This window comes from Rattus norvegicus, chromosome 18 (genome assembly GCF_036323735.1).
Source record: "Rattus norvegicus strain BN/NHsdMcwi chromosome 18, GRCr8, whole genome shotgun sequence".
In the NCBI taxonomy this organism is placed as follows: domain Eukaryota; kingdom Metazoa; phylum Chordata; class Mammalia; order Rodentia; family Muridae; genus Rattus; species Rattus norvegicus.
Window position 1 is genome coordinate 36,177,836 of NC_086036.1, and position 13,733 is coordinate 36,191,568.

General features: G+C 38.5%; 1 protein-coding gene across 1 annotated transcript; it reads left to right on the top strand.

Annotated features, from left to right (window-relative positions):
• The first annotated feature begins 5,909 nt into the window (after positions 1-5,909).
• Scgb3a2 (secretoglobin, family 3A, member 2) lies at positions 5,910-8,832 on the top strand. The gene is given in 3 exon segments (NM_001024283.1): positions 5,910-6,011; positions 8,211-8,413; positions 8,765-8,832. Coding segments are annotated over 3 exon segments (282 nt in total). The 5' UTR covers positions 5,910-5,956; the 3' UTR covers positions 8,789-8,832.
• The last annotated feature ends 4,901 nt before the right edge of the window (positions 8,833-13,733 follow it).

Sequence of the window (13,733 nt, forward strand, 5' to 3'; positions counted from 1 at the left end):
TTTTAGTTGAAAATTGATTTTATCTGATATTAGAATGGCAACTCCAGCTTGCTTCTTCCGACCATTTGCTTGGAAAGTTGTTTTCGAGCCGTTCACTCTGAGGTAGTGTCTGTCTTTGTCTCTGAGGTGTGTTTCCTGTAGGCAGCAGAATGCAGGGTCCTCGTTGCGTATCCAGTTTGTTAATCTATGTCTCTTTATTGGGAAGTTGAGGCCATTGATGTTGAGAGATATTAAGGAATAGTGATTATTGCTTCCTGTCGTATTCATATTTGGATGTGAGGTTATGTTTGTGTGCTTTTCTTCTCTTTGTTTTGTTGCCAAGACGATTAGTTTCTTGCTTCTTCTAGGGGGTAGCTTGCCTCCTTATGTTGGGCTTTACCATTTATTATCCTTCGTAGTGCTGGATTTGTAGAAAGATATTGTGTAAATTTGTTTTTGTCATGGAATATCTTGGTTTCTCCATTTATGTTAATTGAGAGTTTTGCAGGATACATTAACCTGGGTTGGCTTTTTGTTCCCTTAGCATCTGTATGACATCTGTCCAGGATCTTCTGGCCTTCATAGTTTCTGGCGAAAAGTCTGGTGTGATTTTGATAGGTCTGCCTTTATATGTTACTTGACCTTTTTCCCTTACTGCTTTTAATATTCTTTCTTTATTTTGTGCGTTTGGTGTTTTGACTATTATGTGATGGGAGGTGTTTCTTTTCTGGTCCAATCTATTTGGAGTTCTGTAGGCTTCTTGTATGCCTATGGGTATCTCTTTTTTTAGGTTAGGGAAGTTTTCGTCTATGATTTTGTTGAAGATATTTACTGTTCCTTTGAGCTGGGAGTCTTCACTCTCTTCTATACCTATTATCCTTAGGTTTGATCTTCTCATTGAGTCGTGGATTTCCTGTATGTTTTGGACCAGTAGCTTTTTCTGCTTTACATTATCTTTGACAGTTGAGTCAATGATTTCTATGGAATCTTCTGCTCCTGAGATTCTCTCTTCCATCTCCTGTATTTTGTTGGTGAAGCTTGTATCTACAGCTCCTTGTCTCTTCTTTTGGTTTTCTATATCCAGGGTTGTTTCCATGTGTTCTTTCTTGATTGCTTCTATTTCCATTTTTAATTCCTTCAACTGTTTGATTGTGTTTTCCTGGAATTCTTTCAGGGATTTTTGAGCCTCCTCTCTATGGGCTTCTACTTGTTTATGTATGATTTCCTGGAATTCTTTCAGGGATTTTTGTGACTCCTCTCTATGGGCTTCTACTTGTTTAATTATGTTTTCCTGGAATTCTTTCAGGCATTTTTGTGATTCCTCTCTGTAGGCTTCTACTTGTTCTCTAAGGGAGTTCTTCACGTCTTTCTTGAAGTCCTCCAGCATCATGATCAAATATGATTTTGAAACTAGATCTTGCTTTTCTGGTGTGTTTGGATATTCCATGTTTGTTTTGGTTGGAGAATTGGGCTCTGATGGTGCCATGTAGTCTTGGTTTCTGTTGCTTGGGTTCCTGCGCTTGCCTCTCGCCATCATATTATCTCTAGTGTTACTTTCTTCTGCTATTTCTGACAGTGGCTAGACTGCCCTATAAGCCTGTGTGTCAGGAGTGCTGTAGACCTGTTTTCCTGTTTTCTTTCAGCCTGTTATGGCGACAAATTGTTCTGCTTTCGGGCGTGTAGTTTTCCCTCTCTACAGGTCTTCAGCTGTTCCTGTGGGCCTGTGTCTTGAGTTCACCATGCAGGTCACTTGCAGCAGAAAAGTTGGTCTTACCTGTGGTCCCGAGGCTCAAGTTTGCTCGGGGGTTGCTGCCCAAGAGCTCTCCGCGGCAGCAGCAACCAGGAAGATCTGTGTTTCCGGGAGCTTCAGTGCACCAGGGTTCCAGATGGCGTTTGTTGTTTTTCTCTGGCTCCGAGATGTGTATGCAGAGTGCAGTCTCTTCTGGTTTCTTTGGTGTGTCTGCCTCTCTGAGGGTTTAGCTCTCCCTCCCACGGGATTTGGGTGCAGAGAACTGTTTATCCAGTCTGTTTCCTTCAGGTTCCTGCGGTGTCCTAGTTCACTTTTTCTTAATAGCTGATGATGATCTTTTAAAAGTACAATTCTTGACCTTTTATATTCCATCTTTTGCGAACTATTTATTTCACTAACTCACTTACTGAGTGGGTTGTTTGGCTTTCTGATATTTATGGTTTGGGACTTTTGGCTTTATTTGTTTCTTATAGTTCATTTTTTATTCTGGATATTCCTTTTCTGTCAGAATAGCTAGCCATGCTTTTTTCTTTTCTGCCTAACTTAGTCTATGCATGCTTCCTGTCCTATCTGAAAGTTCTGACTTTCCCAGAATAAGCTCAGTTACCATACTTCCTGAAGGACTGGAGTCATTTTAAGAAAGTTATTACCTGGATATGAGGACAAGCCAGCTGCAGCAGCTCTTACCCTATGGATCATCAGAGTTGATTTGGCTGATCTAGCTGCCTAGGTAGGTGTCTGCTTTCTCTTTGACCAATCCAGGAGCATCCTTGCTGAAGCTGTCTGTTCTACTAAAGAGGATCTTCCCAGAATAGAGGAGGACCAGACTTTAGTTGAGGGTATGCAAGTAGCATACCTTCTAAGAGCTCTCAAGATAGTCCTCACTCACCTATACCTAGCAAGTTTTTCTTTAATATTTTTATACGTTCACATCTTACATGAAAGTTTTTCAGCAATTTTGAGTTGAATTTGAGTAACAAAAAGTAAATGTGGTTCTATAATTCATGCTCCATGTGAATGTCAAGTTTCCTCAGCATAATTTGTTGAAGAGTGTATCTTTTCTTCAATATCTGTTTCTTTGTTAAAGAAATCATGAGTGGAATTCTGTGGGTTATAATTCTGGAAACTCGAACTATGCCCCATTGATCTAATTTTCATTTTTGTACCAGTGTCATATAATTTTTGTTGCTATGGTTCTGTAGTGTAATGTGTCATCAGATGCTATGATACAACACTTTTTTTGCTTAAGATTGCTTTGGTCATTCTGTAATCTTTGTAATTCCATAGAAATTTTAGGATTTTTTTCCCCTTTTGTGAGTAATGCCATGAAATTTTAATGGAATTTAATCTATAGATCACTTTTAGTAATACAAGTATTTTACTCTATTATTTCAACTAATTTATGGATTCATGGGCCTAGGAAGTCTAGTGTGTTCAGTGTCTTCTATTTGTCTTCAGTGGTTTTCAGTTTTTTGGGGTTTGCTTTGTTTTGTTTTTGCTTTGTTTGTTTTCGTTTTTGATCGTTTTTGTTGGAGAAGTCATTTACTTCCTCGGTTACATACTTCCTAGGTATTTAAGATTGTGTGAAGCCATTGTGAATGTAACTGATTTTGTGATTTCTTTTTTGACATGTTTGTTATTGGCATGTAGAAAAGCTACTAATTGGGGCTGGGGATTTAGCTCAGTGGTAGAGCGCTTACCTAGGAAGTGCAAGGCCCTGGGTTCGGTCCCCAGCTCCGAAAAAAAGAACCAAAAAAAAAAAAAAAGAAAAGCTACTAATTTTTTTATGTTGAACTTGTGTATTTTGCTATTTTACTGAAGGTGTTTATTGTTAAAATCTTTCAGTATAATCTTTATAGGTCTTGTATGTACATTTGCAAATAAGAGTAGCTAGCCTTCTTCCTTTTCTATTTGTATAGTTTTTATTTTTCTTGTCTTATTGCTCTAGCTAAGATGTCTAAGACCATGTTGAATAAGAGTAGAGCAAGGGAAACCCATGTCACCTTATTGACTGTAATGTAAATGCAATGAGTTCTCCCCACTTCATTCAGTGTAATGTTGGAAGTAGTTTTATAGGCTGTAGTTTTTTCTATGCTGGGATATTTTTCTTCTTTTCCTAGTTATTTCCGAGCTTTTACCAAGAAGGAGTACTGAAATTTGCCAAAAGCTTATCTGTATATATTGAGAAAATAATAAAAATTCTACCTTTAAATGATCTTAACAATTAGCTCAACACTTACACTTCTCTGTATTTTTAAAAAAAATGCCATGAAAATTTATCAACTGAGGGTTTATTATAATAATAAAATGATCACATATGGACCTGGCACCAAGGCTCCTCATTGCTATAAATTTTGCTGAGCTCTGTATTAGGATTCAAAATGAGGTAATAACTTTCTCAAGATACTCACAACTAAACTTTAATATGAGCATCCACAATGTGAAGAAAGGCAACTAATAGTATCAGAACAAACACACAGGAAAGAGATTAAGAGGAGTCAAAGAAAAATTAAAAAGAAAAGAAGTTTCTATATTATACTTATTCATACCAACAGCTAAGGAGATAACTGTTAGTGTAAATAAAATTTGCTATCTGGTATAGGAGCATGACACAACATAGGGCCTAGAAACTCACAGGAGAGGTAAGAGCCTGGAGAGAGAGAGACAGAGAGAGAGAGAGAGAGAGAGAGAGAGAGAGAGAGGAAGAGAGGAGAGGAGAGGAGAGGGGAGGAGAGGAGGAGAGAGGGGGAGAAGAAAAAGAAAAGAAGAAGAAGCAGAAGCAGGAAGAAGAAGAAGCAGAAGCAGGAAGAAGAAGAAGAAGAAGAAGAAGAAGAAGAAGAAGAAGAAGAAGAAGAAGAAGAAGAAGAAGAAGAAGAAGAAGAAGAAGAAGAAGAAGAAGAAGGGTTTTTAAATCAAACTAGCCCATGGAAGCCCTAATAAAGATAGCAGAGATTTACATTGCCAAAAAAAGTGATGACACAAAACTTGTGGGAGGCGGCTTTAAGGGTTACCATAGCCACATCATGTACTAATATGTGTGTTAAAATGGCCAATAAACAGAAATAGTATACAGCAGAGAAAGCAACATTGACTTTGCAAGGCAATAACCTGTACCCTTTTCATTTAGTTGTTCGAGTAGCTGAAATTAATGACAGTGCAACAGTAAAATGGATATAAAAATGATAACCTATGAATTCATTTTAATTTGGCATACATATTCCTTTGGAAAATTTATCAAATCTTTACTGCAATGCCATGGAGGCAAAATTGAACTCAAATAGTAAGGGACTGACAGCACACTTTGTCTTCTTAGCATTTTTCTTTTTTTGCTGTTGGAAATTGTAAAATAAGATCAATGAGTTCTGAACTCATCCCAAGAATCACATGGGCTTTGTTCCCTGTTTCTCCCATTGGAGGTTTTCTTACGCCCTTCTTTACATTCAATGCTCAGCCAATGCCCCCAGTGAACTCCAGTAAATTTTGTTTACAAATGTGGTCATTCTGTTGTTCAATGGCTGAGCCCTGGTGCCCAGAAGGGCAGCTTTGGGAATAGATTGCTTCTCAGAATATAGATTGATACAGGTGATGCTATGGAGGACACATATACATAGACATAGAGGACAACAGAGAAACACACACTCGACTCTCCCTGGATTACTAGAGGACATTAGGAAAGGTAACAGGGAAAATCTGACCTTGTCTAAACCAATGTATGACTATTGACCATGGGTAAATTCAAGAGATATACAGAAGTGCCATTTAGCTAAATCTGGGAAGTTCATCAGGAAATGCAATTCTCCAAACTTTAAATAAACAGCAAATTAACTACAGAAAAACATTCCTCTCAATCCCAACAGAAAGATTTCACTTTTTTTTCTTTTCCTTTTTCTTCCAAGAGGAAATGCTTTGCCATCTGTCATCATTTCTAAGTGAGGGCTTGGGAAAGAACTACTTGAGACTACTACTGTGGGGCTTTGTTTCACACAAGAATGTGATGAAAAGTGAAAAACCCTACAGAGTGTTTAGTTAGGAAGCATGCCCTTTATGTTCTTCCTTGCTGGGGTAAGTCAACAGGCGGTGGTCAGAATTTAAGTCTTTAGTGCATATATTAGTACCTGTGAGGAAAAGCAGCCATCCAGTGACAGCGAGCAGAGCTATTGACACCGTGATTTTGTTGGACTTTCTGTCTACATTCCAAAGTCCAAGAAAACATCAGAGGAACCAGCTATGAAGGTGGTACCCATCTTTCTGCTGGTGACGATTGGTATTTGTGGTTATTCTGGTAAGTCACTATCTGGAGTATCGATAGCTCTCTCCTTTTCTGTTTCTATTGTAATATCACAACTAATCTGGCATACAGGCAATAGAGTGTGGTAAAAAGAGTCTCAGAGTCACAGAAAATTATAACTGTTAGAAGATTGTAGAGGTCCTCCATCAATCAAACTGTAATTCATTAAAAGTACTATTCTCAATGCACAGTAAATTAGTCAGGTTGCTAGACTGAATCTCCTGAAGTCAGTACATTCATCAGTTACACAGGCTGTAACTGTGTAACTGAGCATACAGAGGGTGAGAGTGAGTGAGCTTTTGACAGAAATTGCTGTGCTACACTCTCCAGTGAACTGTATGGGCAGGGTTCAGTGGCTGTACTGGGGACTGAAGTGCTTAATTTTCAAGTAAGGTACACAACCTGCCTAGTTAGAAGGTTGAGCCTGTCCTTTAAGAGAGAACCACTTTAACTATCAGGATGAAATGTTTGGGTCCTTGAGAAAAATCTTCGATCACAGCCTTTGCTCACCCAGGGTAAAGGGTTTGGAGAATGTTCTCCAGAAAGATATAGAACCTCACAGAAATGTTTAATGTGAACACTATGAAGATTTACCATGAGATTTTAAGTGCTACCTGCACTTAGAATCCTGACTGAAGGTAGCTGCTTTTACTAGATTTTCGTTGTTGAGAAATTTGGCCAGATTTGAATATTTCTCTGTCCTTTAATGTGCAAGGAAAGTTTTTCCAGACAAAGATGGCAGCAGAAAGGAGCATGGATCAAAGTAAATAGCTGTCTATGAAAAGAAAGTGTGAAGGGAAAAATTGGTAACAGAAGATAGAGGCAGGGCAAGGCACAGGCTCCAGTTTCATACTTTTAAGTCAGAAATCAGGAAACAAACAGTCTTTAGGAGAAACAATGAACCTCAGAAAATCTTAGCTAGCAAGATTCAAATTATTGAGTGTTTGTATGCTCATATATTTAAATATCTGCACAGGTTTTCCTAGAACTGCATTACACATATTTTTCTACTCTGCTTATCTTCTATGCAAAGTAATTTCTATCCTTTTTAGCTGAAAATTTGAAAGACCTTTATTTTAAGTTGCAATTATTAACTTGTCAATTGTGCAAATTGATAGACTTTTCTGTGATATATGCATATATTCATTCATACACCCTGAACTAGTCATGTGCAACTTTCCTTCCTTTTATACCTCCCTTGTTCAGCCTCTATACTTCTCTTCTTGTTTATTCCCATCCCTCATCCCCTCTGACCTTTTCTATCCCTAGTGACCACTAGTCCTTAAATCAAAGATATAAAGTACAACTTTCCCATGTAAAACCTTGATAACTTCCTACTGTCCTCAGGAACAAGTTCCATAATTATGGGTACAACATTGAAGGCTTTCAAGTATCTTACTTGACTGATTTTTTTCCTGCATTGCCCAGTTTTCTGGTTATTGGCCACACTCACTGAAATCCTGCACTCTGGCCCACACTCTCTTGACAGATGGCTAGCCATTCTATATACATTCACATTCATTTTAACATCACAAGGATTTATTGATTTTGCATCTAATTTCCTCCGCTCTTCTTAACCCAGAACTATTCTTTTTCTAACTGGTGACAATTATAGTGTAACACTGAACTGAATTGACATGCACTCTTAACTAGTTCATGCATGCTTGGTCTTGACTAGAGAACCTTTATGGCACATCTCCTTTGTCTAAAGGCCATGACCATGGACAACTTATATACAATTCTCATTCAATTCCCCCATTAATATCTACTGAATGAGTTTTCAGTACTTTTGCTTACCGCATGACATAGTCAGTTCTGAATATTGAGCACAGCAGCAGACAAGAACTCCTTACTCATGGAACTTCTATTCCAGGGAAAAAGTGAAGGTGGAAAAAATAATACATATATAATATAGTAGATAACAATAAGAAATTATGAGAGAAGAGCAACAGAAGATGCTCTTTAAATATAGTAGCTGCTACAGGCTTCTCTAAGGGGTGACTACAATAGGAAAGAAGGGCTATAGCTAATTTGGAGAAAGTTCTAGGGAAATGGACATGTCCAAAAGGCATCAATAAACATGGGAAATACAAAGGAGTGCATGTAGATTGGAGATGTTGATGGGCAGAGATGGGGGTGGGGATGGAGTCTTAGACAGGCACGTTTCACTCTTTGCTCTCATTTGCTCTGCAGCCACTGCCTTTCTTATCAACAGTGTCCCTCTTCCTGTTGACAAAGTGTTACCTTTACCTTTGGACAACCTTATTCCCTTATTTGATCCCTTGAAGATGCTTCTGAAAACCCTGGGAATTTCTGTAGAACATCTGGTGGAAGGGCTGAAGAAGTGCGTGAATGAGCTGGGGCCAGAGGCTTCAGAGGCTGTGAAGAAGCTTCTGGTAATTATAATTTGTTCTTATTTCCATGGGAGAAGCCTTTACTACCTGAACAATCTCCCATCACTTCTAAGTGTATTATTTCTTCTTCATTGGTTACACTCATGATATGTGCATATCCCAGGGACCCCAAAAAGAAAAACATCTGCATTTATAGAAAGAACATTTGATCAGTCGAAGTTGTGATTTTATCTAATTGCACAGTTTGGGGATCCTTGATAAGACGCACTGAGACATTTCTTCAACATCACCACAATGTTGTCAAATGGGAGATTAAAAGTGAATATTTTTGATACATGCTAATTACAGGTAAAAAGACTTATCATATTTACCTTTGTGTTTTTTCTTTCTCAGGAGGCTCTATCACACCTGGTATAAAATCTGCATAAACAGATTTAAGGTGCGAGTGAAGAGAAGGATGTGCTCTCTCTGACTGGCTGGATCTCATTCTACCATATGTAGATTGAATGTCCTAAAAATGTATGAATAAAGCAATGAAAAGATCTGTGGCTCAGCCTGTATTTATGGTAGAATATAACCAGACAGCTTTCCTCTTGTGTCACACTCTTCAAGGACTATTACTGGGCAAATAGTCTAGCATATGAAATAAGATATACTCATTCTCTCTGTGTAAGTCAGTTTTGTCCATTACCTACCATTCCTTATGCATTCTTACTATCAGTTTGCTCATCTTGTTCTCCCATTTAAAAAGCTCTCATTTAAAAAAGTTAAAAAGTATGTAACGTTCAGCAAGGCAAAGACCATGCTAATATCATTGCAACACCCAAGATAGCAATTTCTATTAAATCTGCAGTTAATTAAGGCCATTCTATAGTTTAATGTGTCTTTAACACATAATCCTCAACAATGCTAACCTTGTTGGGGCACCAGTGGAAAGGGAGGCCCTTGGTTCTGCCAAGGTTGGACCCCTAGTGCAGGGGAATATGGGGAGGCAGTAAGGGGATGTATAGGAGGAACGCCCATATGGGGTAAGGGGAGGGGAGGGAATGGGGGCGTATGGACAGGAAACTGGGAAGGGGAATAACATTTGAAATGTAAGTAAAGAAATAAATTTAATAAAAAACGTAAACAAATACATGATCCCCAGGCAAAGCACTTATAAATTATTTTTTCTTCTGCCAAATTTAGCATCTGAAACAATATTGGCCAGGTAGGAATTCAAGTAGATTGACACCAACTTATCCACAAAAGTTTTGACCCGAAATTTTTTTTATCCTTATTAACTTGAGTATTTATTATTTACATTGCAATGTTATTGCCCTTCCCAGTTTCCCGGCCACCATCCCCCTAACCCCTACCCCTCCCCTTCTATATGGGCTTCCCCGCTCAATCCTCCCCCCATTACCACCCACTCCCAACAATCACATTCGCTGCGGGTTCAGTCTTGGCAGGACCAAGGGCTTCCCCTTTCACTGGTGCTCTTCCTAGGCTATTCATTGCTACCTATGTGGTTGGAGCCCAGGGTCAGTCCATGTATAGCCTTTCAGTACTGTCTTAGTCCCTGGAAGCTCTGGTTGATTGGCATTGTTGTTCATATGGGGTCTTGAGCCCCTTCAAACTCTTCCAGTCCTTTCTCTGATTCTTTCAACAGTTCTCAGTTCAGTGGTTTGCTGCTGGCATTCGCCTATGTATTTGCTGTATTCTGGATGTGTCTCTCAGGAGAGATCTACATCCGGTTCCTTTCAGCCTCCACTTCCTTGCTTCATCCATTTTATCTAGTTTGGTGGCTGTATATGTATGGCCAACATGTGGGGCAGGCTCTGAATGGGTGTTCCTTCTGCCTCTGTTCTATACTTTGACTCCCTATTCCCTGCCAAGGGTATTCTTGTTCACTTTTTAAAGAAGGAGTGAAGCATTCACATTTTGGTCATCCTTCTTGAGTTTCACGTGTTCTGTGCATCTAGGGTAATTTAAGCATTTATCAATGAGTGCATACCATGTGTGTTTTTCTGTGATTGGGTTACCTCACTCAGGATGATATTTTCCAGTTCTATCCATTTGCATATGATTTTCATAAAGTCATTGTTTTTGATAGCTGAGTAATATTCCATTATGTAGATGTACCACATTTTCTGTATCCATTCATTTATTGAAGGGCATCTGGGCTCTTTCCAGATTCTGGCTATTATAAATAGAGCTGCTATGAACATAGTGGAGTACATGTCTTTGTTATATGTTAGGGCATCTTTTGGGTATATGCTCAAGAGAGGTATAGCTGGGTCCTCAGGTAGTTCAATGTCCAGTTTTCTGAGGAACCTCCAGACTGATTTCCAGAATGGTTGTACCAGTCTCCAATCCCACCAACAATGGAGGAGTGTTCCTCTTTTTCCACATCCTCGCCAGCATTTGCTGTCACCTGAGTTTTTGATCTTAGCCATTCTCACTGGTGTGAGGTGAAATCTCAGAGTTGTTTTGATTTGCATTTCCATTATGACTAAAGATGTTGAACATTTCTTTAGGGGTTTCTCAGCCATTTGTCATTCCTCAGCTGTGAATTCTTTGTTTAGCTCTGAATCCCATTTTTCAATAGCGTTATTTGTCTCCCTGCGGTCTAACTTCGTGAGTTCTTTGTATGTTTTGGATATAAGCCCTCTATCAGTTGTAGGATTGGTAAAGATCTTTTCCCAATCTGTTGGTTGCCGTTTTGTCCTAATAACAGTGTCCTTTGCCTTACAGAAACTTTGCAGTTTTATGAGATCCCATTTGTTGAGTCTTGATCTTAGAGCATAAGCCATTGGTGTTTTGTTCAGGAAATTTTCTCCAATGCCCATGTGTTCGACATGCTTCTCCACTTTTCCTTCTATTAATTTGAGTGTATCTTTTTTGATGTGGAGGTCCTTGATCCACTTGGACTTAAGCTTTGTACAGGGTGATAAGCATGGATCAATCTGCATTCTTCTACATGCTGACCTCCAGTCAAACCAGCACCATTTGCTGAAAATGCTTTTTTCCATTGGATGGTTTTGGCTCCTTTGTCAAAAATCAAGTGACCATAGGTGTGTGGGTTCATTTCTGGGTCTTCAATTCTATTCCACTGGTCTATCTGTCTGTCTCTGTACCAATACCATGCAATTTTTATCACTATTGCTCTGTAATACTGCTTGAGTTCAGGGATAGTGATTCCCCCCAGAAGTCCCTTTATTGTTGAGGATAGTTTTAGCTATCCTGGGTTTTTTGTTATTCCAGATGAATTTGCAAATTTTTCTGTCTAACTCTTTGAAGAATTGGATTGGTATTTTGATGGGGATTGCATTGAATCTGTAGATCGCTTTTGGTAAAATGGTCATTTTTACTATATTAATCCTGCCAATCCATGAGCATGGGAGATCTTTCCATCTTCTGAGGTCTTCTTCAATTTCTTTCTTCAGAGGCTTGAAGTTCTTATCATACAGATCTTTTATTTGCTTGGTTAAAGTCACACTGAGGTATTTTATATTATTTGGGACTATTATGAAGGGTGTCGTTTCCCTAATTTCTTTCTCGGCTTGTTTCTCTTTTGTGTAGAGGAAGACTACTGATTTATTTGAGTTAATTTTATATGAAGCCACCTGTCTGAAGGTATTTAGCATGTTTAGTAGTTCTCTGGTGGACTTTTGGGATAAATATACTATTATATCATCTGCAAATAGTGATATTTTGACTTCTTCTTTTCCAATCTGTTTCCCCTTGATCTCCTTTTGTTGTTTGATTGCTCTGGCTAGAACTTCAAGAACTATATTGAATAAGTAGGGAGAGAGTGGGCAGCCTGATTTTAGTGGGATTGATTCAAGTTTTGCTCCATTTACTTTAATGTTAGCAACTGGTTTGCTGTATATGGCTTTTACTATGTTTAGGTATGGGCCTTGAATTCCTATTCTTTCTAGGACTTTTATCATGAAGGGGTGTTGAATTTTGTCAAATGCTTTCTCAGATTCTAATGAATGATCATGTAGTTTTGTTCTTTAAGTTTGTTTATGTAATGGATTACGTTGATGGTTTTCAGTATATTTAACCATCCCTGCATAACTGGGATGAAGCCTACTTGACCATGATGGATGATTCTTTTGATGTGCTTTGAGATTCACTTTGCCAGAATTTTCTAGAGTATTTTTGCGTCAATATTCATAAGGGAAATTGGTCTGAAGTTCTCTTTCTTTGTTGGTTTAGGTATAAGAATAATTGTGGCTTCATAGAAGGAATTCGGTAGTGCTCCATCTGTTTCAATTTTGTGGAATAGTTTGGATAATATTGGTATGAGGTCTTTTATGAAGGTCTGATAGAATTCTGCACTAAACCTGTCTGGACCTGGGCTCATTTTGGTTGGGAGACCTTTAATGACTGCTTCTATTTTGTTAGGAGTTACGGGTTTGTTTAAATGGTTTATGTGTTCCTGATTTAACTTCGGTATCTGATATCTGTCTAAGAAATTGTCCATTTCCTGCAGATTTTCAAGTTTTGTTGAATATAGGCTTTTGTAGCAGGATCTGATGATTTTTTGAACTTCCTCTGATACTGTAGTTATGTCTCCCTTTTCATTTCTGACTTTGTTAATTTAGACACATTCTCTGTGTCCTCTTGTTAGTCTGGCTAAGGATTTATCTATCTTGTTGATTTTCTCAAAGAACCAACTTTTGGTTCTTTTGATTCTTTGTATAGTCCTTTTTTGTTTCTACTTGGTTGATTTCACCTCTGAGTTTGATTATTTCCTGCCTTCTACTCCTCCTGGGTGTATTTGTTTCCTTTTGTTCTAGAGCTTTTAGGTGTGCTATCCAGCTGGTGACATATGCTCTCTCCTGTTTCTTTCTGCAGGGACTCAGAGCTATAAGATTTCCTGTTAGCACAGCTTTCATTGTGTCCCATAAGTTTGGGTATGTTGTACGTTCATTTTCATTAAATTCTAAGAAGTCTTTAATTTCTTTATTTCTTCCTTGACCAGGTTATCATTGAGTAGAGCATTGTTCAACTTACATGTATATGTGGGCATTCTTCCCTTATTGTTATTGAAGACCAGCTTTAGCCCGTGGTTTGACCCAAAATTTATCTTGTCTATAAAAAAATACAGGCACAGGTATGGAGCAGAGACTGAAGGAATGGCCAACCAATAACTCTCCAAACTTGCCATCCATCTATGTTCAAGCATCAATCCCTGAAACTATTAATGGTCTACTGTTATGCTTGTAGACAAGTGTCTAGCATGCCTGTCCTCTAAAAGGTCCCACCAATGGACTCAGACAGAATCATATGCCCACAGCCAAACACTGGTTGGAACTTGGAACCCTGGGTCTCTCAGAGATTGAAGCACCAACCAAAGAACATACGTGAG